The sequence below is a fragment of the Rhineura floridana genome, chromosome 1, assembly GCF_030035675.1.
Source record: "Rhineura floridana isolate rRhiFlo1 chromosome 1, rRhiFlo1.hap2, whole genome shotgun sequence".
NCBI lineage: Eukaryota > Metazoa > Chordata > Lepidosauria > Squamata > Rhineuridae > Rhineura > Rhineura floridana.
This window is the reverse complement of record NC_084480.1, coordinates 922,210-949,563: the sequence shown is the minus strand read 5'-3', so window position 1 is coordinate 949,563 and position 27,354 is coordinate 922,210. Positions and strand designations below refer to the sequence as shown.

General features: G+C 49.7%; 3 protein-coding genes across 6 annotated transcripts; 1 reads left to right on the top strand and 2 right to left on the bottom strand.

Moving 5' to 3' along the window:
• Positions 1 to 746: 746 nt before the first annotated feature.
• On the bottom strand, positions 747 to 16,825 carry LOC133377937 (B-cell differentiation antigen CD72-like). Of its 2 annotated transcripts, XM_061612740.1 has the most exons (9): positions 16,759 to 16,825; positions 15,824 to 15,964; positions 15,643 to 15,732; positions 11,807 to 11,896; positions 10,889 to 11,236; positions 8,137 to 8,318; positions 4,236 to 4,330; positions 3,205 to 3,364; positions 747 to 1,135 (listed from the first exon to the last, which is right to left on the bottom strand). In XM_061612740.1, the coding sequence occupies exons 2-8, from the start codon at positions 15,915 to 15,917 to the stop codon at positions 3,214 to 3,216; spliced, it is 1,050 nt and encodes a 349-aa protein (XP_061468724.1). In that variant the 5' UTR covers positions 15,918 to 15,964; positions 16,759 to 16,825; the 3' UTR covers positions 747 to 1,135; positions 3,205 to 3,213. The 2 variants fall into 2 exon arrangements, with proteins under 2 accessions (XP_061468724.1, XP_061468718.1); XM_061612734.1 differs by lacking the exon at positions 16,759 to 16,825 and having other exon boundaries at positions 15,824 to 16,081.
• LOC133377965 (uncharacterized) lies at positions 16,620 to 23,155 on the top strand. Of its 3 annotated transcripts, none has more exons than XM_061612769.1 (5): positions 16,620 to 16,672; positions 18,276 to 18,641; positions 19,448 to 19,543; positions 20,783 to 20,926; positions 21,367 to 23,155. In XM_061612769.1, exons 2-5 carry the CDS (start codon positions 18,302 to 18,304, stop codon positions 21,720 to 21,722), a joined length of 936 nt encoding a protein of 311 aa, XP_061468753.1. In that variant the 5' UTR covers positions 16,620 to 16,672; positions 18,276 to 18,301; the 3' UTR covers positions 21,723 to 23,155. The 3 variants fall into 3 exon arrangements, with proteins under 3 accessions (XP_061468753.1, XP_061468739.1, XP_061468746.1); XM_061612755.1 differs by lacking the exon at positions 16,620 to 16,672 and adding an exon at positions 16,738 to 17,064; XM_061612762.1 differs by lacking the exon at positions 16,620 to 16,672 and adding an exon at positions 17,143 to 17,476.
• Positions 23,078 to 25,535, bottom strand: LOC133377955 (beta-1,3-galactosyltransferase 5-like). The gene is given in 2 exon segments (XM_061612745.1): positions 23,078 to 24,696; positions 24,699 to 25,535. Coding segments are annotated over 2 exon segments (1,002 nt in total). The 5' UTR covers positions 25,333 to 25,535; the 3' UTR covers positions 23,078 to 24,328.
• Between the last annotated feature and the right edge of the window lie 1,819 nt (positions 25,536 to 27,354).

Below are 27,354 nucleotides of genomic sequence, written 5' to 3'. Positions count from 1 at the left end.
GTATCAATTACATCTGATACGGAGACTGCGACCCTATCTTCCTGGTCATCTGCTCCCCCAAGTGATACATGCCCTGGTCTCCTCTCGCTTAGACTACTGCAATGCGCTCTACGTGGGGTTACCCTTGAAACGGTCCGGAAATTACAGCTGGTACAGAATGCGGCGGCACGCTTGATCACGCATAGCCGTCGCTGGGATCACATTACCCCAGTGTTATTAGATCTTCACTGGCTACCAGTTGTCTACCGGGCCCAATTCAAGGTGTTGGTGCTGACCTTTAAAACCCTATACGGTTTCGGCCCAGTATATCTGAAGGAACGCCTCCAGAATCACCGATTATGCCGCCTGACAAGATCAGCCTCACAAGACCTTCTCTCGGTCCCACCTGTGAGAACAGCCAGGCTGGTGCGGACCAGAGAGAGGGCCTTCTCTGTTGTGGCCCCCACCCTCTGGAACTCCCTCCCTTTTGATCTCAGACATGCTCCCTCCTTGTCCAGCTATCGCCGAGCCTTGAAGACCTGGCTGTTCAGGCAGGCCTACAAGATTGAGACAGAGTAATTTATGTTATAATGAATTAAAGGATGGTTTTTTAATTTCAAAATTGATGATGTTATTATATATATATGTATTGTTTTATTCTTGTTGTTCGTCGCCTAGAGTGTCCCTAACCCGGACAGAAAGGCGACTGAAAAATAAAATGTACTATTATTATATTCTTGCTTGTAAGGAGAGGCAGGCAGGCAGGCTTTATTTATTTATTTATTGCATTTTCACTCTGCACGCTCCTTCCGTGCTGGAGGAATCCCATTACCTCTTCTTTGTGGTACCTGGCAGGGATTAGCAGCCCGTCTTGCCATTCTAGAAGGAAGCGGAAGCACACCTGTCCGTCACTCCATCAGGATCCTGGCTTAGAAAAAGGCTTTTCTAGTTGCCAACACAAGGAAGCGAGTGGCCAGCTGTGGTGGAGGCAGGAATCCCATCCGGTGTGGGGAGTCCAACTGGAGGGGAGAGAAGCACGTTGCCCCAGGAGCCACTGGTCTGGTTGAGGGGGAAGGCAGCACACCACAAAAGAGGCTCATGGCTGGCCAAGTTGTGAATGGAACAGGAGCAGGAAGGAGCTGGGAAAGGAGTGCAGCTGCAAGGCAAAGTGCAGAGTGAGCGAGAGGCTTCTCTCGTGGGAGATGCTCATCTGACCAACCTCCCAGGCAGGCAGCCAGGCAAGGATGGAGAGTCTTCTGCCCATCCCTCCCCCCAACCTCCACGGCTGAGCATCTGCAGGGGATGGGGGAGGTCTGAGGGGGCTTCCCCTTCTCCCTCTTCCACTTTTGGTATCAAAATAGGCACAGAAGAAGCTGTCCTTGTGATAGAAGTGAAGTTGGGGGTTCATGCAAGTGCACACAGAAGAGAGCCTTCCTACATGCTGAGCAGCTGGACTGCACAATGTGTTGCCAGCGTGGCAAGAGCAACTCCTGTTTGTTCTGTTCTGTTGGTTCATACTTCAGGGAGATAGAGAGAGGGTCCTCCAGCTGGCTAGGCTTGCCTATCTTTACCTGTGCTCTCCTCTACTTATCTTCCCTCTGTGCACACTGATGCTCTCAGGGAAGCTGACCTCACGTCTGACCCTCCTTCCTGTTTTACCTTCTTCTCCGACTCTCTGTCCGAGGAGGGTGAAGGCATCTTTGTCCTTTGTTCTCTCTTCTGAAGCAGGAGGGTAATGTCCCACCTTGGGCTTTGCTGCTCCAGCTTGGTTCGTTAGCTAGAACTAGGGCACTTTCCTATCTACCATCTATTTCTATAAATACCGTCGTTTTTCTAATTTTTACAAAGGCTTCAGTCTCACTGATTTAAGCACAGGGGAAAAAGTCGGCTTCCTCAGGTAAATACACACTCATAAGCACATGCAGCTCAGCATGCTGATAACTCTGCAAAATATACACAACATAATGATCCCATCCTAGGGATGGAATCCTCTCCTTTTTTACATTTCATTTTGAAGTGTGGCTCCCTGGTGGTCATTAACAATCCAATTCCTTTTTCCTCCAATGTCTTTTCATTTTCCAATCTCCTCTGATATATATATGTATGTGTGTGTGTGTATATATATATATATATATGCATGCTTTGCAGAGTATTATTGATATTATTATCACTATTTATTCACGAGTCTCCACTGGTATTGATCTTTACTCTAAACTCTGTAATGATTGCCTGTATACATTATTTTGTGCACTGCAGACAAATAAGTAGATAATAAAGTCAGTGTCTTCCCCGCTGCTGCTTACAATCAACCCCTCATTCCCCGCTGCTGCTTCCTGTCAGTCAGTTATAATCAACCCCTCACTGACATCAGTGAAAGGGAATTCACATTTAAACAGCTCACATAGAAAGTAGTTTGCTAAAAGTATCTCTCATACTATCGATGATTTCAAAGCGAATTAAAAAAAAATTCAAAAGAAGAAGAATGAATTGGAAACCAAGCATGGAGTGTTGCTACTTCAACATTCTCTCCACAAAAATAGAGAATATCAGAAATAATAATTAATCCAACGGCAACTCTGTTTACTGCAGAAGAGGAGCCCATAGTTATCTCATCTACGCCATACATTTAAAGCATTCTTACATCACTATAACAGTCATGGCTTTCCCCCAAAAGTCGTGGGAATTGTAGTCTGGAACCAATCACCTCGGGAGGTGGTGGGCTCTCCAGAGCTGGAGGCCTTCAAGAGGCAGCTGGACAGCCACCTGTTGGGTATGCTTTAATTTGGATCCCTTCATTGAGCAGGGGTGGGACTTGATGGCCTTATAGGCCCCTTCCAACTCTACGATTCTATAAGGGTACAGAGAGTTGTAGCTCTGTGAGGGGATCCCCTAACAACTATCAGCACCCTTAAACTACAATTCCCAGGATTCTTTATTTATTTATTTATTTATTGATTACATTTATATACTGCCCCATAGCCAAAGCTCTCTGGGCGGTTTACAACAATTAACTCCTCTTTGGAGGAATCTATGACAATTGAAGGGGTATAAGAGTGTTTTAAATGTATGGTGTGTCCAATGTTAGACCTCATCTAATGAAGAACAAGCTGGTAGGGAAATATAGGTGGGCACTCTGTTGCATGTGGGGGGAACTGGATTGCTGAACCAAGCCATATCTGATCTGATGCAAAGAAAGCCTTGCTTGCTTTGGGCCTTTGTACTTACTTTTTGGGCCTACTGACCAAGGGTGTGGGCTGGCTCTACAGGGCTAGCTGCCTTCTCACAGATGTATCGATAGTTTGACCAACAGTTACATGTTTTCAACACTCCTTGGCTCATTTGCACGCAACGGCCATCCTTTTCACAAGTTCCAAAACGTGTAGTTCTAGAAAGACAAAACTGACAATGAAGGCACAAAATGCCCCTTCTAGCCATTCATCCTTATCTAGTTATCCCAGCCACCCCAAAATGAGGCGCTGTGGGCTACCCTCGTATGCACCAGCCATATTTTGCAGAATCTTAATTGCCAAAGGTGACTGTAACAACTAAAAAAGTTTAGCAGGAGCCTGTTTTGGGACAGCAAAAGATTTTCTGAGAAATCCTTGAAGAGGGAAGGGAACCCAGATCAGTCTAGACCAGGGATAGGCAATGTGGTGCTCTCCAAAGGTAGTTGGACTTCAATTCCCATTATCCTCAGCAAGCATGAACAGTGTGCAGGGATTATGGGAATCCAATAACATCTGGAGGGTCACAAGTTCCCCATCCCAAAACTAGATGACCCCCAACGTCCCTTCTGACCAGGTCTGTAGTTGGGGAGGCAAAGCAGCTCCCTAATTTTTTCTGCCCTACCTCCCTTATAACAAAAAATAAATAATTAAATTTATTAGAGACTTTTTTTTGACAACCCTACTTTTATTGGTGCCCCCCCCAAAACTTTTAGGCTGGCGAAAGGCCTGCTTCTGTGCATGGGTCTATACCGAGCACACGCACTGAATGCTTTCTGTGTAGACAGACCCCCGTGGTTTATCCCTGACATTTGCTGTTAACAAGAGCTCAGGGCTGGGAAAGACTTTTCTCTGCTGGGGGCCGCAGAGAGCCCTTGCTGGGCAGAGCAGGCAATTCAAGGATGGGCAGGGAAGGCTGCAGAGTCTAAAGATGGCTGCAGGAAGGACCTGGGGGGGATTCCCAGGCTCTGCTCAGCCCAAGCCAGTTGGACTGACAGGTCGCAAAAGAACCTCCTTCTCTCTTGTACTTACTCTTCCCAGGGGCAGCCATCGACATAAAACCAAACCTTCTTGTATGATGACCATTTTGCAAGTCCAATCCAATATTCTTTGGATTGTGAAGTGCTCTAGGGGGAAAAGAAAAAGAAGCGTTGTAAGCACAGATTTTATATATATATATAGAAATGAAACTATAAGCACCATACAACATAAGTTAAAACATCTGAAACAGCAAATTCAAAAAACCCAAAACCAACATAAACTACAGTCCACAATCCATGACTACTACTAATAAACAAACAGAAGATCCTATTTAGCACCAACATTTAGTATAAACATTGCACATTAAAAATGAACTAAAATACAAGAAAAAATAATAACAAATGTGGTAGACTGAAAAAGATATCCCCAAGCCTTCAAGAAAAAATTAATAAAAATCAAGTAAAAAAAATCAACCTTATCTTTAAACATGGTTGTTGTTGTTGTTATGTGCCTCCAAGTCGATTTTGACTTATGGCGACCCTATAAATCAGCAACCTCCAAGAGCATCTGTCATGAACCACCCTGTTCAGATCTTGTAAGGTCAGGTCTGTGGCTTCCTTTATGGAATCAATCCATCTCTTGTTTGGCCTTCCTCTTTTTCTACTCCCTGCTGTTTTCCCCAGCATTATTGTCTTTTCTAGTGAATTATGTCTACTCATGATGTGTCCAAAGTATGATAACCTCAGTTTCATCATTTTAGCTTCTAGTGACAGTTCTGGTTTAATTTGTTCTAACATCCAATTATTTGTCTTTTTCGCAGTCCATGGTATGCGTAACACTCTCTTCCAACACTACATTTCAAAGGAGTTGATTACAAAAGAAAACCAACTCGTTTAATAACTGTGTTGGATCTCTTGCTGATTGGAGATTGGAGTGCCAGCAATAATTAGCTGACTGAACTTTGGTACTATACGCCTCAGGCAGCAAAATGCTTTGGGGTGGCCTGCCCTTCAAAGGCCACCTGCAGCTTGGCTGCTAGGGAGAATACAGAGCTGCATACTAAGGAAATATTTAGGGCACGCATTAGCTCACTAGTGGAGCAGTCCAGCAGTAGTGGAACATGGAAACTGTAGAATCTCCTTCCTCGTAGGTTTTACAAAACAGGTTGGACTGCTCAGCAATGGTTTAACTGCAGGATGGCCAAATCTGGACAGAGAATAACCCACTGATCCAATTCACCCATCAACGTCAGGCGTGGGTATTCCTTTTAAACAGCTCTCCTCTCTCTCTCAGGAAGGAAGGCTGAGTTACTCCCTAAAGAATAACTCCCCAGTTGACAGTTGAGCCACCAACATCTCTAAATCAACTGGATGGCGTGGATCCCTTTTGAGGAAAGGTTGCAGCACTGGAGGCTTTTTAGTTTAAAGAAAAGACAAGTCAGAGGAGACATGACAGAAGTGTATAAAATCATGCATGGCATGGAGAAAGTAGACAGAGAAAAGTTTTTCTCCCTCTCTCATAATACTAGAACTCGTGAACATCTAATGAAGTGGAATGTTGGAAGATCCAGGCCAGACCAAAGAAAGTCCTTCTTCATACAGCAGCACATAGTTAAACTATGGCATTCAGCCCCACAGGAGGCAGTGATGGCCACCACCTCAGACCCTTTACCCAAAGTTCCCAGGGTGGGTTACAACAATTTTAAAACACAGCATTAAAAACAATTAAAATCAACCTAAAAATCACAAAATAGGGATAGTCCTAAAAATATACTGATCTCAACACTCAAGAGGGTCTGTAGGGACGGAGGCGGCCTTTGAGATATTTGGAGCATAAGTCATTCAAGGCTTTAAACACTTAACGTGAGCACCTTAAATTGGGCCCAGAAACAAACTGGCAACCAATGCAGCTGTTTTAAAATGGGTTATTTGAGATCTAAAGGGGACCCCCACCAGTAATCTGACTGCTGCATTTTGGACCAACTGAAGTTTCCAAGTCATCTTCAAGGGCAGCCCAACGTAGAGCCCATTGTAATAATCCAATCTGGAAGTTACCAGAACATGGAGCACTGTGGCCAAGTCATCTCTGACTGAAGGTAGAGTTTGATACTGATTTTATGCCTTCTGCGTTAAATTTTACCTTTGTAGTCTCTTTAGAACCACTCCCTATATATATGTGTATATGTATGTGTGTGTGTGTGTGTGTATATATATATATATATATATTGTATTTTATGTATTTTAATTTATTTTAATGTTTTTCTGATTTTATTGTTTACAATTTTATTGTGTACATGTTTGATTTTATTTTTGTAAGCTGCTGTGAGTGCCCTATTATAGGGCAGTAGGGCAGGATAGAAATATTTTTTTAAAATAAATAAAAATAAATAAATATCTCTGTCCAAAAGGGGCTATAGCTGGTGAACCATCTGGAGCTGGAAAAAGGCACTCCCAGCCACTGAGGCCATCTGAACCTCCTATGACCAGGTTGGATGCAGGAGTACCCCTAGTCTGTGGTCCTGCTCCTTCCAGGGGAATGCAATCCTGTCCAGAACAGGCTGTCTCCCCACCTCCAGGACTTGAGAACTCTGGACACATAACACCTCTGTCTTTTCAGGATTCATTTTCAGTGTGTTGGTCCACATCTAGTCCATCACTGCCTGTAAGCACCATTCTAACACCTCAACCACCTTTCCTGATTCAGATGGAACAGAGAGACAGAGCTGGGTGTCATCTGCAGATTGATGACACTTCGCTCCAAAACTCCTGATGACAGTTCATTTATGTCACCAGCAATGATAAATTTTATTTATTTATTAGATTTATATCCCACTCTCCCAGAAGGAGCCCAGGGCGGCAAACAAAAGCACTAAAAACACTTTACAACATCATAAAAACAGCCTTTAAAATATATTAAAACAAAACATCTTTAAAAACATCTTTTGAAAAAGAAACTACTTTAAAAACATATTAAAAAGCAATTCCAGCACAGACACGGACTGGGATAAGGTCTCTACTTAAAAGGCTTGTTGAAAGAGTAAAGTCTTCAATAGGTGCCAAAAAGACAACAGAGATTATGCCTGTCTAATATTTAAGGGGAGGGAATTCCACCGGTTAGGTGCCGCCACACTAAAGGTCTGTTTCCTATGTTTATTTATTTATTACATTTATATACCACCCTATAGCCGAAGCTCTCTGGGTGGTTTATAGCAATTAAAAACAATAAAAACAAATATACAAATTTTAAAACACAATTAAAAAAAAAACAATTTAAATTTTTTAAAAAACAATTTAAAAACGCATGCTAAAATGCCTGAGAGAAGAGGGAAGTCTTGACTTGGCGCTGAAAAGATAACAGTGTTGGTGCCAGGCGCACCTTGTCAACAAAATCATTGTTTGGGGGCCACCACTGAGAAGGCCCTCTCCCTTGTTGCCATCCTCCGAGCTTCCCCGGGTAGGTACCTGGAGGAGGGCCTTAGATGTTGTAAACCGCCCAGAGAGCTTCAGCTATGGGGCGGTATATAAATACAATAAATAAATAAATAGATGTTGAGCGTAGTGTACGGGTGGGTTCATGTCGGGAGAGGCGTTCCATCAGGTATAGTGGTCCTAAGCCATGTAAGGCTTTATAGGTCAAAACCAGCACCTTGAATGGAGCTCGGAAACATACAGGCAGCCAATGCAAGTGGGCCAGAATCGGTTGTGCAGAATAGACCTCCTGATAAGATGGTATCTGCAGGAGGCCCTCACCTGCAGAGCACAGTGATCAACTCAATGGGTTTGATCTCCTGTTTGCTCTCTGTGTTGGCAGACCTCGAGAAGAAGCTGCTTCTGGATTTCTCTTACTGACTTGCAAGGGTTGGCTGTGGGCATGGAGGCCTCCCTACCCCCCACCCCCACTCCCAGCTCTGTCTTGCCTAAGGTTTGAGCCATTTGCATCCTACTCTCACTACCTCATCATTCCTTGCTATTGCAGCATTCCATAATTCTCTTGCATTCCAGGGCTTTAATGTAAGTAGTTGAGACGATTTATCCTGGCAGTCTAGTTTGCTATCTTCCCAGTTCTTCTTTTCTGCTGAACTTGCAATCCACAAGCATTTCCATCTGAAGAGCTTCCATCCACTTGGACAGCAGCCTAGGAGAAGGCAAGGGAGAAGGTCAAAGGGAGGGTTTCAGCTACAAAGTCACCAGCCCTCAGGCTGGCTCTGGGTAGGCCCTGCCTTGGGGGGGATGCAGATTCGTGTGCGTGGTGAAGGGGGGCGAACATCCAAAGCCTCATTGGACAGAACAGGTTCCTTATCGGCAGGCTGGAGAGCAGCGGGCGGGAAAGCGTCGGGCGTCTCTAGGACCCTGCTTGTTGAAGGAGGGGTTACTGCTTTCTCAGGAGCATCCCTAAACGGTCCAGGGGGTGTGCTTGGAGGCTGAGGGCTGTCTCCTCGGAGGGCAGGGCTATCCATGAGAACTGACGGGGCGGCAAGCTTCCTCTCCTCCTCAAGGTCAGGACTAGCCTCAACAACAACTGGAACGTCCATGCTTTCTAACTGCTGTGGCACCTGAAACTCATGCCTTCCCCCTCCCTGCTCCTCATGAGAGGGCCTGGGCTCAACAACGCGTCCAGTTTGCTGCTGTGTTACGGATGGGGTTCAGTGGCATTCTGACATATTCAGACTCTGCCATTAAAATGGATTTGGAGTTCTTGCACAACAAACCTCCTTCCCAAAACTTGTGTGGTAAGGAAAGTGACAAGGAGGTGTATTGGAATGTGTGGGATAACAGTTGCTTGATGTGACGTCATCTAAGCTCAGAAGGAGTGCTCTGCAAACAGGCTGTCAGCTGAGAGAGGAGGGAGGGAGCCCAGAATCTTCCAAACAGGACCTGGGTTAGGCCCAGTTCACATAACATTACACAGGTCTCGTGCCTGCCAATGTGCACAGAAAGAAATGTGTGTTCTTTTGGCAGGTGCAGGCAGAGGCTGCAGAGAGAGTGGCCCAGCGGCCACTTTCATTTGGCTTGTCACTGGAGTGTGACGTCGATTACAGGAAGGGAGAGAACGGGCTGAGAGGATGTGGGGCTGCTGTTGCCGCTCAGTGGTAGAGCAGAGAGTCCCAGGTCTGATCCCTGGGGGCCCCAGGTGGGGCTGGGAATGTCCCCGTCTGGATCCCTCTGGAGCCGCTGCCAGTCAGTGTAGGCAATACTGAGGTACATGGGCTTGGGGTGAGGCAGCTTTCTATGTTCCTTACCAAAGATGACCAGGCTTCAGGCGTGCGTGCACTTTTTATTTCATATTACAGAATTCTCAAATGAAAACAAGCCTGTATTTCTAATTCAGCTTTAAAAAATTATCAGCAAGGGTGTTTTCCTCAGGACTGCAACGTCTGTGGGAGGCTGAACTCTTTCCTCTCCCAACGCGGTCCTGACCAAAAAAGCTCTCTTGCAGTTGCTGCTAGTCCTGGTACCAACAGAGGCATCTCCTGGGGCTGAGAGCCAGTGTGGTGTCGTGGTTAAGGACAGCAGGGTTCCAATCCCCCCTCAGCCATGAAGCTCAGTGGGTGACCTTGGGCCAGTCACTGCCTCTCAGCCTAACCTTCCTCACAGGTTTGTTGTGAGAATAAAATCGGGAGGGGGAGAACCATGTTTGTACATCTCCTTGAGCTCCTTGGAGGAAAGAAGGTGGGATATAAATGTAATAATAAAATAAATAATAGTCGGAGGGGGTGGTTTCCATAAGGATACAGCAGGTGGGGGCCACAGGGCCTTTTAAAGGTTGTTAATATATTAAAGAGGGCCAGTGTGGTGTAGTGGATAAGGTGTTGGACTACGACCTGGGAGACCAGGGTTCGAATCCCACACAGCCATGAAACTCACTGGGTGACCTTGGGCCAGTCACTGCCTCTCAGCCTCATGAAAGCCCTCTTCACAGGGTCGCCATGAGTCGGAATCGACTTGAGGGCAGTACATTTACATTTAATATATTAAAATGAATTAAATTTTAACTAAAACAATCACGTGAAAAAAATCCAAGATCTATATTTTACATTTAAAAAATGAAAAACAGAGCAATAACAATCCAATGAACATTGATAACATACACCAAAGCCAGAGCTTCTTGATGAATGTTTTCTGCTGATTTAATCTGATTTCACTGTGGCACCAATGGAGGCCCCTCCTGCCCTCCCAGAATTAAGGGCAGGCAGCGATCTTTGAGATATTGTGATTTGAAGTAACATGTTTTGCAACATTTCTAGTTTTGCCCCCAAAAGAAAAGCTCCCCTCCAAACCCCAAATCTCCTTCACTTTGAGTGCAAGTAAGAAGACATGTAAGAAAAAAGTATGAATTTAAGCTGACAGTGCAAGAGGACAGAAGGGTGATGGGAAATAGTTAACAGTTCAACAAGGAAGAGGAGGAAGTAAAGGGCCAACAGCTGACGGACAGGTGTCAGTCTGGCAGATCATGTTGCTACAAGAGTTCTACAGGCTGTGCCAAAGTGCAGTTTTCTCCTCTCCCCTAAGTGGAGAGGAAAGTGCCTGAGGGACCTTCCTCCAGACTCTCCTTCCATTCCAGGGAAGGCTCCTAATTATTTACTATCCATTCTGCACCTTTAATATGCCATTCCCCTAACATATATGTGCATGAACGAAAGCTCCACCACTCTAAAAAAAGAAAAACAGGGTTAGGGCTTTGCCTCCCGAGGGCCAGGAACGTACCCATCTGCTGGCAAGATCTGGCCTGCTCCAGATTCCTCTCCGCCTCCTCTTTCTCCTGCTTCATGACAGCCAGGCTGCTGTTGCCTCGCCTCACTTCTTCTTCCAGTCGCTGCTGAGTTCTGTTCCCAGCCCTCCAGCTCTCCTCCAGGGCCACCTGGGTGGCTCCAAGGTCTCTTTCAGCCTCCTGCAGCTGCTGCTGGGAATGGGCCAAGCTCTGCTCCGTGGCCTCGATTCTCTGTGCCAGGAGGTCTAGGCTATGCTTCATGGCTTCAATTCTCTGTGCCAGGAGGCTGCTCTGTGCTGCGTGGCCTTGGGATTCCTGGTGGAACTGCTGGGAGACCTGCCCGTCTGCAGAGGGCAATGTGCAGATAGGAATATGGGTGGGGGGCAGCCAAGCTCTGCACCCAGCAGACCCACCAGTGTCAGACAGAGGAACAGAGAGACATGCAAGAATGCCTGAGGTCAGCTTTGAGCCCTGGGCTCCATCTGACTCCCTCTTGCCTCCACCTCCAGGGTTTCAGATGGGGTCTTCCCACCCCTAACCAGTTGCCTGGGGCTGAACTACGGTCCTCTTGCATGCAAAGCAGGTGTTCTCTCACTGACCTACGGCCCTTCCACCCTTTGGAATGTGTTAAAACTATGCTTCAAAAATGCTAGACTATTTTGCATTTCAAGGCAAAACCTTGAAGTGGCTTACAACAATATCACACAACAGCATCACCCAGGAGGATCCACAGAAACTGGCCTCAGTGGTCAGGACACGCTTGGGCAAAGAGATGTGGTTTTCATAATGGGGTCATGGGATGGGCCAGGGGGACTATAAAATGCATGTGACACCCAGGTGGCAATACCACCCTTCCCCTACTTATCAGCCATCCCTAGGAGTGATGGGTTTGGGCGGGGGCACCTGCTACTCACATCGGACCCCGAGTCCTATGGTGGTGGCTAGAAGGAAGAGGCAGGTGCCCAGCACCGCCAGGGCTGCAAACCAGGTCCGACGTGCTGACTCTGGAAGAAAAACCCACTGGGGTTAACAGCATTTATTCGAAATATGTCTATTCCACCTCTCATTAAAATAACACCAAGGTGGTATACAATGAAGCAATTCAATGCAATGCAACATTTTTTTAAAGATCGATATACAATAACAGGGTGGTTCATGACAGATGCTCTTGGAGGTCACTGATTCATAGGGTCGCCATAAGTCATAATCGACTTGAAGGGACATAACAACGACACATGCAATACCAACAGATCACAGTTCCTAGCTGAATGGCTCCCAGCTTCTGTATCAATGGCCAAGGGCAACTTGACTAAACAGAGATGCTTTTAACAGCTTGCAAGAAGCTCACCAGAGTAGGTGCCTGCCTTATCTGGGTGGGGAGCTCATGCCACAGACTGAGGTCCACCACGGAGAAGCCTCTCCTGAAATGGGGTGGGCGTCTTTCTTTCTTTGGCCTCCAGGAAAGAGACTTGTTCCCGGAGAGCCAGGGGCTCATTGCACCGAGGTCACACCCACGACTTCTGCCCAGTAGATGGTGGCTCTTGCACTCGGGTCCTGCTTGCGGGTTTCCCAAGGACAACTGGTTGGCCCTGTGAGAGACCGGATGCTGGACTAGATGGGTCCCCTTGGGCCTTATGTTAAGGGGCAGGAGAGGCCTAAGGGGGAATCTTGTTATGTAACTCCCACTGAGTGAGTGTTATGAAAAGTGAAAGCAACAAGGCGTTTCCTGCTTCTTTCTTCCTTTTCATTCCAGTTTGCAGAAGCAGAGTTTAGTTTGTCATAAGCAAAGTTTGTCAGTTAATGAAAGTCATCAATGTTAAAGAAGTCAAGCCTCCAAGAACCATTTCTCCTGATGAGAAGCCCTTGGCTGTTGCAACTGACCCTTCTCTGAGGTGCCACAAGATTAACTTCTGCATAACTAACAGGGTCTCTTCTGAAGGTCTTAGACTTATCCTGACCTCCCCCAACAGCCATGTTGACAGGGGTGGGACCACCCAACTGCCAATCACCTGATGTCACAGTCCCATCCAGTAGCCCAAATCAAAAGTTACCTTTGTGGCCAGACTGTGCCAGCAGAGGGACATCTTTTGCATGGCTTGGAGAGACCGTCCTTGTGCATTCCCCAACCCACAGCCCCCACCCCGATTCCAGACCACCCCTCCCACACCCTAGGGGAAAGGCTAAACTGATGGCATGTAGGAGCGAGACAGACCCACGGTCGTCATGGAGGCCATGAAGCCCTGAGCCAGCCCACTAAGAGTGGCCTCAGCATGGATGGCAAGCCCCTCAGGGTTCTCCAGCACCCCTCTCAAGGCCAGCTGGGTCGGGCAGGCTGGCGGGCAGCAGGGTGGGCAGAACACCAGCAGCACCCGCAGTCTGTTTCAGTGCCCCAGCACCAGATGCAGGTCCTGAAAGCTCACCACGGGTGGAGAGGGGTCTCCTAGCAGAGGAACTGGGAGTTTTATGGAGCACACCAACCACACTCCCTTGGCCCTTCAGCACCGGTTGGTGCAGTACTGTGTGCCCAGATGGGCACAGCTGGGTCAAATCGACCCCTAGTTCACCCACCCAGGTCTCAGTAACACATGCCAAGTTGGCCGCCTCATTCATGATCAAATCCTGGAAAGTCAGATATTGTTACGAACTGACCTGGTGTTAAATAGCACCACCAGGTTGAAATACCTGGCAACCGAGCAACCAGGCATCTCTGAGATGGAGGAAAGGCAGGAAGGGGAGATGGCCTCCCCCACAACTATATCCCCACCTGAAGGAGCAGTTGCGAGGCCCCTCCCCCCCAATCCCAATCAATGTGTCCACCTTAAAGTGAACATGAGGATGGTGGTGGTGGCGGTGGGAGTATCAGAACACAGGAAGGGTTGGTGGAGGAAGCCCTGAAGAGCTTTGAAGGCCAGGACCAGAGTTTGCTTGTGCTGGATGCAGTAATGGATGGGGGCCAGAGCAGGGGCTTCAAGAGGGGCATCCTGTGTTCTGAGCAAGGAAAGAGAGTTTCCATGTTGGTAGAGTTTGGAAGAGAGGGGAGAGAGTGAAGGGATGTGGCAAAAGGAGGCCAGGAGGAAACTCGCTGCAGGAGTTGCAACGGGAGGAGAGGTGCAAAGATGTGATATCCATGAAAAGTTCCACCAGAGGGAGGAAGGGAGACATGAAGTGACATGAAGTGACACAGTGACGGAGCGAAGGTGGGGGAGCGAAGGAGAGGGAGGAGGCAAAGGTGAAGTTGCCATGGCTTCTTGCAAGAGGTGGGAAGTGGTATCAGTGGTCAGAGGGAATGATGGAGGACAGCAAGGGCAAGAAGGTCAGTCCGGGGCATGTTGACTCGGAGACCGTGATGAGGCATCCAAGCACAACATTGTCACTGGCCTGTCTGCCAGGCTTACTGGCCTAACCGAGATAATGTGGTGAAGTGCTGAAAGGGTCCCTGTGGAAATGTAAATGACTATTATCTTGTGTATAATTTCTGATGAAATCATATAAAATTAGTTTAAGGGCTTAAAAGAAAAAGGAAGGCCACACAAGAGATGGATTGAGTCCATGAAGGAAGCCACAGACCTGAACTTACAAGATCTGAACAGGGTGGTTCATGACAGATGCTCTTGGAGGTCACTGACTCATAGGGTCACTATAAGTCGTAGTCAACTTGGAGGCACACAACAACAACAACAACAAAGGGCTCATGGTTTAAAGTGGGGTTACCTGGCATGAACTGATGGGATGAGGCAGGTTAGAAACTATTAAATGAGTAGCCCTGTGGCAGCCCCTAGAGGACACTTGACCCCCTGGCATCCAGCTAGCCTGAGGCAAGCAGAGGGGCACCAAAGAGGAGAGAAAGGTATCGTTTCTTTTTCACAGCTTATTGCAAAAGTGCTCTTGAATTCATGATTTTCCAAGAGTTCCTCAGATGTTCTGAGATGTACATCCAAACAGACCCAAGAGGAAACTGACTGCTTGCTATCCAGCGAGCAAGCAGAGGTGCCGGCATGTTGGATTTGGCAAGGCCTAAAGGAACTCAGCAAGATGACCCACCTTTCTCACACACACTTTAGGGCTCAGTAATGTTTTGACTTTTGTCTGGAAGCTGCAGAGTTAAACACGAGCCTTGCTTTTTCACTCTGTGGCCTCAATGAGCAAGCATTCTAAATTTGCTTAGATTTTGAGGACAAATTTTATTTAAATGATTTATTTATTAAAGTATTTCTATATCATCATATCATAAAATATAAAAGATGGTAAGACAAACAACACAGCTAAGCAATACAGATAATCATTAAAGTGACCAGCTAGCAAAAAAAGTAGTCAAAATGCTGCAAAGGCCTGACAGCCTGAAAAAAGCCTTCAAGTCAAAAGCGAGGATGCCTGCCGTGTCTCTGCTGGAAGAGTGTTCTACAGCATGAGGCTGGAGACAAATGGATCAAAGCGTTTGATCTATGCAATTTAAAAAAAAATTCTGACAGAGTTCCTTTTTGTTGGTGGGAATGCCTTCTCAAATTAAAAAACCTGGGCTCTGAAATCATTTGCAATCGTGAGTGATGCTGCGCTGCTGTGCACAGCAGCCCTCTTGATGGGGTTGTGATGTGGGGTGGTCAGCTCCAATCCCCCCCTTACTTTGACTGGTGCAGGGGTGGGTGGCTGGAGGAAGATGAGCTCACCTCTCCTGGACAGAAAGGACAGGGAGACAGACAGAGAGGACAGACACTACCTGGATGTAGGTGGGACACAGCTGGCACTCACTCACCTTTCGTGTCCTTTGAGCTGCGCAGAGCCTTCTCTTCCAGGGCCCCAGGGCCCCGGACATTCTCATAGGTGAGCTCTCCCTCACTGGCCTCTGGAAGAAGAGATGGGGTGAGGTGTGAATGGGGGTCTGGTGGGGAATCCTGGCCAGGGTTGGGTGGGATCTGGGCAAGGTGGCTTTGTACCTTTCTCCTGGCTCTTCGCTGGAGGGGTCCTCACAAACCTCAGGTCAGCATAGGTCACACCCTCAGCCATCCTGGGATGGGGAGGCCCTGCCATGGCCCCCGTGCCTGGGAACACCTGCCCTCTCTGCCAAGAGGGCGCAACTGGCCGCAAGTGGAAAGAGAGATTGAGCCAATGGGGTCAGCCCTCCACAAACAAGCCCAGGACCCCCGGTCCCCGCAGCAGGTGGTGCCTGATCTGCTCTGCAGAGAGTGAAAGTCTCATCCTTCCCTTTCCCTTTGCCCTCCCCCCAGCTCCTCATGGGACCAGAGCAGATGCAGATGCACGCCCACATCCACACCCCACCCGCTGCACAGCCGGGCACCCGAGCATGGCTGAGACACGGAGACTTCCTCCTTTTCACTCACAGGAACTATGGTTGAGTTTGTTGGTAGCTGTGGATATTTTTGTACAGAATAATGTTTCAAACGTTGTTACCAGCCTTGTTTTATTATTATTATTGTTGTTGTTGTTGTTGTTGTTATTTCAACTTATTAGTTCTCAAAGTAACTTACACAATAAAATACAGCTCCCATACCCCCCTTTTTTGTTGCTGGGTTGAGAATTAGATATTTGTTAATGCCTTCTCCCACAACAACAGACATCCTTAGGAGCCAATCAGCATGAAAGGGAAGTGTTAGCTACTAAGAAGAGTCTTCTCAGTGGCTGACTCACTTCCTTTCACTCTGGTTGGCTCCAACCAGCAGGAAAGGAAGCATATTAGAAGACTCTTCTCAGTGGCTAACACACTCCCCTTTCATGCTAATTGGCTCATAGGATGCTGGAAACATAGGGACCCTGCTCCCCAAAAAGTAAGTCTAAGCCCCCCCCCCCGTCCTTGGACAACTACACCCCAAGTCTAGTAAGCGGTCCATAACTTGGCTAAATAACTAAATACCTGCGGAGGATGCTTACAGGAGGAAGCCTTTTTATGCCAAAGAGGAATTGCTGAAGCGGGGCGTGTATGCTTGAATTCGATCTGGAAATGGTTCTGGGGACCATCTAATTGTGCGCTTCTGCTCTGGAGCCTCGACGCGGGCGAGCGAGCGCGGCGCCCGCCTCCCTCCGTCCCTCCGGCGCGGACTACGTTTCCCAGAGCCCATCGCAGGCCGCGCAAGCTCCTCCGGGCTGCCGCCTGGTGCCGCTGCCGCGGGCCGGACGGACTGACAGACGGAGGGCAAGCGGAGCAGGGCGGCGCCGGCAGGTAAGCCGAGCCGGACGGCTAGCGAGGCTCTTCTGTCCCCGCCCCGTCCTCCACCTGGCCAGGCAAAGCGCGCCTGGGGCTGGCCTGGAGGGTCAGCCGCAGCGCCCAGCTGGCCGGCGGGCTGGTCGGTGGCGCCGCCCTGGCAGCCCTGCCAAGAACGCAGCAGACGCCCGGGGGTGGTGGCGGCGGCGGCGGCGGGAGGACTGTGCTGTGCTGGCGGTGCGGGTGTCGCTCCAGCCCGGGGGCACCTCGCTCGCTGCGGAATCATCTGGGTGAAAGAGCCCCTGAGCGCCTGCAGAGTGCCTCTCTGTCAGCCGCGGTGGCGTCCGGGAAAACGTGGGACCGCGGAGGCTGCCCTGTGCCTTGGGAATGAATCAGTCGTCTGAGTAGCGCTGAAAGGGGCCAGGAAATGGTTAGGGGGCAGAGGAGGGCCCTGTGGCTGCCCCAGGCCCACCCCGGAGCCTGGCCCTGGCCTTGGGGAGGGCGTTGCAGCTCAGTGGCAGAGCTGAAGGCCCCAGCTTCAGTCCCTGTGGCAGCATCTCTGGATAGAGCTGGGAATGTCCCTGCCTGAAACCTGGAGAGCTGCTGCCAGCCAGTGCAGACAGTGCTAGTAGCATGTTACTGTTGTCCTTGTTCCTGATCATAAGCTGCACTATCCTGAGCCACACCACTGGCCAGTTTCACTCTTCATTGCCAGCACTGACTGGCAGGGCCCTGCAGGGTTTCAGGCAGGGAGTCTGTTTGCAGCCCCACGCAGTGCTTGAACCCCAGACCTTCTGAACGCAAAGCCACAGCCCCTGCATTGGCCCTGGCACCTCTCTGGCAGTGGGCCCTGGGGGGCAGACGTGCTGGTGGGAAGGCAAGCGGTGCCCCCTCCCGTGATACTCCCGGACGGAGGTCAAAACCAATACGCTGGAGGGGACTGGCTGGGGCGGCTGCTGGGGCGAGGGGGCAGCTGGGGCCCAAGGCAGGTGATGCAGCCGCCTTGCTGGAGCTGAGCGGGCCAGCCAGGGTCTGGCCAATGCCTGCGTAAGGGAGTCCGGCAGTAGAGGGGAGCCAGGCACAAACCCTCCTGCGGAGCTCCTGACCCCCAAGTGGCCCGTTGCTCCAGAGGGTCTGCCTTTCTCTGAACCTCCTGGCCCCTGCCTTGCCCTGCCCTCTTGTGCATTGGCCCTGCACAGCACAGCCCTTCTCTCTGTCTTTCACTGCAGGGGCCCGCCCCAAAGAGTCGCCCTGAATGATGCCCAGGGGCCGTGCCTGGACCCAGCAGGAGATCGGCTGCCTCCTGGCTCTCATCAGAGGCTGCAGGGAGGTGATGCTGCTGATGGCCTCCACTTCGCGGCCCAACGAGGCTCTGTGGCGCGAGATCTCGAGGAAGCTGGCGGCAGCCGGGTACAGCCGCAGTGTGGCCCAGTGCCGGTGCAAGTGGAAGGCCCTCAAGCAGGCCTTCTACTCCGAGTGGGAGACGCGCCAACAGGGCAGCTGCCACTCCCCCCGTGTGCCCCCCCACTACAAGAACATGGAGAAGATCTGGAAAGTTGCGGGGCGGCCCGTCTTTGGGGAACGGTGCCTGCCGGGTAAGGGAGCCCCCCCCAGCTGGCATGGGGCTTTGGGGCAGGTAAGGGCAGTTCGGCCATGGAACCGACTGCCTAGGGAGGTGGTGGGATCCCCTTCGCTGGATGTCTTCAAGCAGAGGCTGGACAGCTATCTGCGGGAGATGCTCTAGCTGTGGATTTCCTGCTGTGAGCAGGGGGTTGGACTCGATGGCCTACAAGGCCCCTTCCAACTCTATGATTCTATGATTCTATGTCCCATCGGGTCTTGGGGGAGGGGCATGGAAACTGAGGAGAAAAGAGGCAAGGGGAAGGGTTGGGAGGAGGAGGAGGAGGAAGAGGAGGAGGAGCACGGCCTGCAGAGATGCTGGAAGTCACAGAGAGGTGAAGGAAGCAGCCTTCCTGATCGGAGCAGTTGCTGCCTGCACAGTTTCAAGCTTTTCCTCCCCAGCAAGGAGGGCTAGAACTGCTTTTTAAAATGTGAAACCTGAAAACGCTCTGAATTTGCCGAGGAGGCAAGGCTGGGTGCTACCAGCCCCCCCTCTACACCAGGGTCTTGACTCACAGGCTGCATCTAAAGGCAACTGCCTAAGAGAACCAGCTGCCAGATCCCCCTGCGGAGGGACGGCTTGGCAGTTGCTCTCTTCCCCAACCTGGGGGTCTTCCAGGGGTTTTTGGACTACAGTTCCCATCAGCCCAGCCGTCAGCTTCCGATGGTCATGCTGGCTGGGGCTGATGGGACGTTTGGAGGACACCCGGTTGACAAAGGCTGCCCTATCTAGAAGGTGCTGGCAGGTGAGATGGCCCCTATGTGTTCTCTTTCCTTCCAGATCTGGGGGAGCCGCCTCCCCACAAGAACAGGCGCAATTCAGAGGCCAGTCCATCCCCCTCCTCAACACAGCCACAAGGTGCAGCATGCAGCAGAGGTGAGGCCGTGTACGATGGGAAACCGTTTGCTTGCTCAACTTCTGCAAGTCAGGGTGCTGGTTTGTGTGGAGATGAAGGCAGTGGCGGTGGGGGACAGGCCATGTCATGGGCTTCTCCCAGGGCAGCAGAATCAGGCCTGCACTGTTTTTTTTTCATCTCGGAGACCTCAGAGACTGACCCTGTGCGATGCCTCCAACAGGCTATCAAGGGTGCGTGCTTTGCTCTTGCAGGAAGAGCTGGATGGGCTGCATTTCTGCTTTAATGCTATCTCCAGCATTCTGCAAAGTTAGCTCTTTAGGACCTTGGTGAAAAACAGAAAAAAGAAATTGCATGCAAAAGAAATAGAAATGTTTTGGGGTTTCTGAAAGATTAGACACAGTGTGCCTGATTTGTGTCAACTAAGTGGAGGTTTGGAATTTAAATCACTGTATATTAAAAGCCTTTCCTGTCTGCAAATCCCTCCCTGCCATTGATTGAGCTGAATATTCAAATTGGTAGGAAAGTGAAGCCTCAGTCACAGAGCGGTTACAAACACTTCCACTTGTGTTAGGGTAGCTTTTTCCTGCTGGTTGGCTGGATCCCAGCTTCTCCCTTGGGCCATCTGGAATGGGCCACAAAGGCACAGACTTGTCAATTTATCATTAGCAAAGCAACACACATGTTGGTCAGTTTCGCCTTAGCTAAGCAAAGTTGAATGTCTTCCTTGTAAAAAAAAATCCACTATTGGGACAAGCCGGAGAAGCGTGTAACGTTCAGGATGGATCTGCAAAGACAGCAGACCTATGGACTATCGGGAAGTCTAGTGCCAACGTTGATTTTATCAAAATTCTCGGCCATCCCTAGTGTTAACATCATGTCCAATACACAGCATGACCAAAAGTGTAAATAGTTTTGATGTTAAAAAACATCCAGCCAGTGAGGTAATAGCTTTTCTTGTGGGGTTGATGAGATTACTGTGGTGCTATGTAAGTAATAGTAAAGCAGGTGGCACATTACAGAACCTGACAGAAACATGCTGAGTTTTGTAAAATGCTCTTCTGGGCTCTGAGGTATCCTGGCTTCCTTCCCGTGATGCAGGAACACCAACCCCCCCCCGCTCAGTGTCTCATTGCCTGGGAGGGGCAGCTGCAGGGGCAGAGCCCCACGTCCAAGCAAGTGCAGGGGTGTTGCCTGTGGCCAAATCAGACCTTGCTCTTTCTGGAAGAAGCTGAGTCCAAACCCTTTGCTGAATGTTGCAGATTCCTCTTCTGAGCGCCAGCGGTCCTTGGTCCCATTGGCAGGAAACCAGCCTCTGCCAGTCCGTGCCCAAGAGGACTCGCCTGAGAATGCAGAAGAAAAACAGATGGCAATGGGTGAGCAGGCCTCAGCATCAGGTGTTCAAGGTGAGCAATACTTCTCTGGATTTAGCCCTCCGGCAGCAGGTGGGACTAAATGCACCCAACACTACTGAACAAAACCTATAAAATACTTTCAGGAGTCTTCCACAGCTGAATATTCTCCTAGTATTCCTTGACCAGAAGAGGCATTTTAGGGGGCCTCTCCTAAACTTAGTGAAAAGTTTGGTTTGACTGAGAAAAATGAAAAATAAAACCAAACCCTGGGTGGGCAGGCAGGCACCATGTGTAGGTCAGAAGGGCAGATCTTTTGTTGCTCTCTCACCAAATTCTGCTTTTGAAAAACATTTGCAGATCTAACTGCTTTTGTCAGTTCATTCCCCCTCTCTGGTGTCTTTGGGGAGGTCCTGATGGAGTGATGCCATTGCCCTGGCCTCTGAGTGCCCACAGGTCTCTGACCCTTATTCGTGCTTCACCTCTCCTCGCAGTGCCCAGCATGGTCAGCCTACTCCAGAGCATGCAACAGATCCTGGTGCAGATCCTGTGCACGTCGCAGCAGCATCAGCTCCTCCTGGAAAGCCTGGCCAGCGACACCGTCTCCCACCTGCACGTCATCTCTGACAACCTGGCACAGGTGGGTGAGACTCTGCAGGAATTGCTGGTCCAGAGCCATGGCCACTCCGCTGCCACCTTCGCCGATCCGTACAGCCTCCACACACCCATTTGTGAGAGCACATCCCAGCCCTGTTCCCCGGGCATCCCACCCGGCTCTCCTTATCTGAAAGCAGCAGCGGCCTCGTTGCTTGACCTTGGCTTCCACCCTCACCGCTTGGTGCTGCGCTGAGCCGGCTCAGCCTCCCGCCCAGGCTTTTGTGGATCCAGCACCGGGGACACAATTTGCCTCTCTGGGCTAAGGATGTACATTTTCCAACGTCAGGATCCATATCCTTCGGGGAAAGCTTTCAGACTTTTTGTACAATGTTATTTTTGTAATGAAATTAAAAGTGAGGAAAGGTGTTCAGCCCTTTTCTCACACAGCAGCATCAGAGCCATGGAGAGAAATGGAGGGCTGTGGATGCCCTGGCTGACCCAGGGGGCAAGGCAGAGTGGCTGGGTGTTAGAATGGTTCAGCTGGGCAAGGAAGAAACAGAAAGGCAACCCCAGCCAGCTGCGTGAGGCCGGCACCCAAAGCTGTTTGAGATGGACACTCTCACCTGGGTCACATGTAAGGCTCAGGGTGAACGTGCAGGTGTGTGGGTCCTCACAGGAGACAGTAGGTATGTTTTGCTCCTCCTCCGGTCTTGATGTGGTCACTGGCCAGGCTTAGCATGTCATCTGAACCCTGGAGCGTGGTTTGTCTTGCTCCAGACAAACCATGAGTGTAGCCTACATTTGTTCTTGAGTTTACGCTTAGACACTTAGCGCTGCCACGAGCCAGGGTCTAAGTGAATGACCTCTGAGGTCCCGGTCTTGCAGCAGAACTTCTGGCTGCTCCTCTAGGCAGAGGCTTTGCAACACCCACTCCTCAGGGGTAGCCAGTGTGGTGCCTTCCAGATGCTGTTGGACCACAACTCCCATTATCCCTGACCACTGGCCATGCCGGCTGCTGGGGCTTGGAGTCCCACCACCGTTGGGGACACCACATGTGTTACCTCTGCCCATACCTGATCCCCCCAGGGGTGGAACAGCTGCAGAGACTCCCCCCACCTGCCCCCTCACTCATCATCATGGGCCCACCCTATGGCTGCTGGATCCTTCCTTTGGGCCTGCAGCTTTGATTGGAGCATATTTTTGATACTCTCAGAGGTTACATCTTTGATTCTTCCTGGTACAGCAAACTTTACTAGTCCAGGGGGGCAAAACAGCTGCTGCCAGTGGCATTTATTCAGCCAGATAAGCACAGATAAGGGCACATCCACAGCTGAAGCTGGCCCTTAAAGAGCACACACACACACCCAGCTCTGAGATCCTTGTCACCTTTCATTTTGTAAAGTACGTCTCCATCCCTCTTACTGATGAGGAGGGGCGGGATCCAAGAGGTCAGGGGGCCGGAGCACCCATCCTGCCTGGTTGCTGTGTGGAAGGAAGCCCCCTCCCAGCAAGCTTCAGGAAGGGTTCAGATATTAGCGAGAAGCATGCAGGCACTTGCTTTTTGTTTATTTTTTATTAAAGTTGAATTATATTTATTTTATTTATTAAACAAAATTTATGTACTGTTTTGATTGTAAAAAAACTCTTAAGCAGTTTATAACATTATCAATAAAAACAGTTAAAACAAGCAATTAAACATTTTTAAAAACTAAGGAACATTGTAAATTAACATTTTATTTCAGTTAAATAGTGCTAAACATATTGGGCTCCTTGTAATCAGGATTCTGCTGTTTCATACTGACTTAACAATAGCTCCCCACCCAACATTCTGGTCTAGGGCCTGGCCTGAAGGGATGTCTACAGAGTGGCCATTGTCCCATTTGCTTTTCCTGGGTTCCCTTTGATTTTGCCAAAGAATGTGCAGGCTTCGTTCTCTGTTGTTCTAATGCTGATGGCTAAGGCCTGGCTCTCAACAAGCAGCAGGTGAGGTAGTACACCTGTGCCTGGGCTCTATCATTCCAGGCTGCAGGTAAGTGTGTGCATGATTACAAAAAAACCCCAAAAGTTGCACATAGCAAAACTACCATGTTAGGGAGAATGATTCTAGCCTATGTTTCACCCTGACATGGTAGCTTTCTGTGTGCAGGGATTGTTGATAATTCACTCAAGCAATCCTCCACCTCCAGCCTGACACAGGTGTATTCTTCATGAGAACCAGACCCATGCTAGTTTCTGAACAATCAGACACCTTTTGCTGCAGAGTCAAAGTTCTTCCACTTGAAGCAGAGGTTAGATAACTGCCCTGAAAGGGGAAGCCATCTCCTGCATGATGAGTGGATCTAGTTAATGGCAGGGAAGAGCAGAGAGATCTTGTGCATCAGTCCCAGGGTGGGATGGGGCAGCTTGCACTATGAATGTCCTGCTTCCAACACCAAGGAGCTGAGTGTCCCAGCACCACGGGGGGGGGTGTCGATACATCCCTTGAAAGAGGATGTCTCTTCCTCTCCCCCGCCCCTCCCTCCGGAGCCAGGAAAGTGACATTTTACTGAGAAAGACGCACGGGAGAGGATGACTCACATGGCTGGGTTGGAAAATACTGAGGGGAACTGAGGTTAGCTTCTAGATGCAATGAGTAATAATATTACTAATTCGTTGTAATAACTAGTAGTGTTGTTAATAATGCACACAGCAGCATCAGCCCATGTGGTGCTTTATGGTCCTTAACAAATTCCCAGAGTTAGGCTGCCCTAAAACATCTTTGTGTGCCTGCGGCGGCTCCTGCAGAGGACCCAGAGTGGTTCCCAGCACAGGAGCCTGTCCCCTTCACTGACGGAGGCAGCTCTGCCTGTGTTCTCGTGCTCACTTCCACCTGGCGATCTTGAGGCTGTTGTGGCAGCCACTGCGGGCCTTCCGCACGCGCTGTGTGGCTGCCTCCTGCTCCAGTGCACTGAGATTGTGAATCACCGCCAAGTAGCGGTAGTTGCATATTCGCCACTTCACATTCTGCTTGGCAAACCGTGCGCTTGATTTCAGGCGGAGGCCAGCTTGCTGAGCCAAGATGCCCATGTACGCGTCTTCCACTGGGATGGGGCGGATGTGCACAGCCACCCGCAAGACCTGCTTGGCCGCATCTCGGGACAGGATGTAGCCAATTCCGCTGGCATATGGGGGGTATTCATTCGGGGGATAGTCTTGCCTTGAAATGTATCACTTGCTGGAGGGCTGGTGGAGCCGGCGTAGAGCTGAGTCTTGGCGGTGTTTTGTCTGGCCAGGAACTCCGGCAGCCATTCAGTGTTGACAAAGCAGTCATCGTCTGTCTTGAGGACGTAGGTGGGTCGGCACCGCTGGAGCCCCCACTTGAGGCCATGCATGACCTTCAGGGTGAGATTGCGGTACGTATCCAGGTAGTTCCCAACCAGGATGTCCCCAAACTTCTCCTGCTCTTGCTGGATCTGCCAGGCGACCCTCTCGCCTGCGCCCTTGCCAATCAGGAACACGGCTTGCCACGGATAAGGCTGGGGCCTCTCTCGGGCAGCCCAGGTCTGCCGGATCACCTGCCGGGGCACTGCATTTCCTGGGGCTGATGTCACGAGGATTAAGAGCACCAGCCTGAGCTTACAGTGTGGCTCCGAGTGAGCTACTGAAAACAGGAGCTCAAAGTCCACCCCCTCGCTGGCTGAAGCTGCAGTTCCAGAGTGGGTCTTCTGAGAGGGCTCCTGTTGGACAGCAACGAACTGGCTGCAGGCCTGCCACTGCTTCTGGGCCTCATCAGTCAGGAGCCACAGGCCCCAGAACAGGACAAACAAGAGGATGGCCCTGAGACACAACAGCTCCTTCCAACCCCAGGGGTACCTCGGGGCCATGCAAGGGTGGGAAGTGGCACACAGCAGCCCCAGCAGCCTGCACACTCACATCCCACTGCCTGAGGCACGCAAGGAGACACAGCTGGGCGGGAGTGCTGGCCTTTGCTCTTGCCTGTCAGGCGCAGGCCAGCTGGTCAAAGGACAGCTGCAAGAGGGAGAGCGGGGAGGAGACTTGCACAGCTGCAGCCACTGGCCACCCTGTGTTTGGTCAACCCAGCAATGGCCAAAGGAAGATTGAAATTCCACCAGCAGGACAACAGTGGACTCTCCAGAATGCCATCTCTACGCCCTTCCGGTGGGAGCTCTGCCAGCATTGGCAGACTCTTGCGGGTGAAGAGCAATTCTCCCTTGCTGATTATTTCTGCTCAGGGTGTTGTCCTGTCCTGCTCTGCTTGTGTTTCCTAAGGCACATCTCAGAGTGTGCAGCAGGAGCGGGAGGGGCGCAGCCTGCAGCTGTCAGTCACAATGTGCATGACCGCAATGGCCCAGCTGAATGACACACAACAAAGGAAGTGAAATCCCACAAAGGAAGTAAATCAAGGGGGCTCCTTGATTCAAGGATGGCACCTTCATCCCTTTGTGTCAATGCCAAAAGGACATTTATTTCAAGCCAAACCATGTTCACAGAAAAGACCTGTTGTCGCAACCTGGATACCTTCAGTGGGGACAGGCAGTGCTAGCCCAAAGGCTGCAGATGTGGCAGCTAAAAGCCTGCTTGTGATGGGCCTCTTAATAAACTATAGATGATGCTCTTCGTGGGCAAAGGTGACTCTACAGTCCTACTTTCCATTTGCTCTCCCACCAGTTGTGGGCCAAATCCTTCCAAGAGTCCCTTCCTATATATGGGCAGGAGACCTGAGACTGCCCAGAACCTGCCCCACAGGTCCAAGACTGAGTTGTCATACAAACCGGGAAGTCCTCTCTTCACATCCAGCACCAGAGCCTCTAGGGCAGAGGTTCCTAAACTGTGATGTGTGGATCGCCAGTCGTCCACAAGCTTCATTCAGATGATCCAAAGCATATCTAGATTTGTGGTGGAAGATGGCAGACAGCACATCCATTGCACTGAATATGCAGATTGATTTGGATTGGATTGTTATTGCTTTCTTATTTCTTAAATTTTATTGTATTACAATTTGAATTCTATGCAGTTAGAATTGCTAGAACAGGCAGAATAAAGTGGTTTCAAAAATTGTCAGTTTTCGTTGGGAATAAGCAAGCTTGTATCCTTTAGTACAAATGTAGGGAGATGTCCCCTCTAGCTAGATCTTGGGGACAGCTCTGTGTCTTGCTTACTGTGTTGTAAGTTCCTGTCCTTTTCCTTCTTTTTGTTTGTGAGTTAGTTGGGTTTGGATATCCCCTCCATTAGTCATAGGAAGAGCCATCAAGCTGCTCTAACGAAAGAACTCCAAATCATGGAATTAAATTTATTACCTACTTTCTCCCCTTTTCTCTTCAAGCTAAAGCTGATGTTTCCTGAACATATGAGGTCTTGAGTAAAGACTATGTTATACCTTTTACTGAAGAAGACTGTTTATTTTATTTTATTTAGCTAGTCTGTGTGAGGAGGACATGGGCTGGTAATTCTCAATTCAATTTTGACAATTTTACTTTGCTAGAGATAGAAGTACAGTTGTTTTTATCTCATACAACCCAACAATTGCAAGGGGGGAAATCAATAATTAAAAACAAAACAAATAATATATCTTTTCAATGGCAACATTTTGGAGGAGGTGTACACCAAGCATTTATAACATAAGAGGAGTCTGCAGGATCAGGCCCAAGGGGCCCATCTAGTCCAGCCTCCCAGATGCTCATGGGAAGCCTGTAAGCAGGACACGAGCACAAGAGCACTCTCCCCTCCTGCAGTTTCCAGCAAATGGTATTCAGAAGCACCCTGCTTGCAACGGTGGAGCCAGAGTATAGCCATTGCAGCTAGTAGCCATTGATAGCCTTATCCTTTTGGCAAAAGTTTCAACAAACGCAGTAGGAGACCCTTTGAAGCAGTCATTAATCTTTTAA

Excerpts from the sequence above, each read along its gene's own strand:
- LOC133377937 (XM_061612740.1), bottom strand. The coding sequence starts at position 15,917 with ATGGCAGGGCCTCCCCATCCCAGGATGGCTGAGGGTGTGACCTATGCT. Across the intron at positions 15,733-15,823 it reads AGCGAAGAGCCAGGAGAAAG|AGGCCAGTGAGGGAGAGCTC; the intron begins GTACAAAGCCAC and ends CTCTTCTTCCAG. Across the intron at positions 4,331-8,136 it reads CAATAGCAAGGAATGATGAG|AGCACTTCACAATCCAAAGA; the intron begins GTAGTGAGAGTA and ends TTTTCCCCCTAG.
- LOC133377965 (XM_061612769.1), top strand. The coding sequence starts at position 18,302 with ATGATGCCCAGGGGCCGTGCCTGGACCCAGCAGGAGATCGGCTGCCTC. Across the intron at positions 19,544-20,782 it reads AGGTGCAGCATGCAGCAGAG|ATTCCTCTTCTGAGCGCCAG; the intron begins GTGAGGCCGTGT and ends TGAATGTTGCAG. Across the intron at positions 20,927-21,366 it reads CTCAGCATCAGGTGTTCAAG|TGCCCAGCATGGTCAGCCTA; the intron begins GTGAGCAATACT and ends CTCTCCTCGCAG.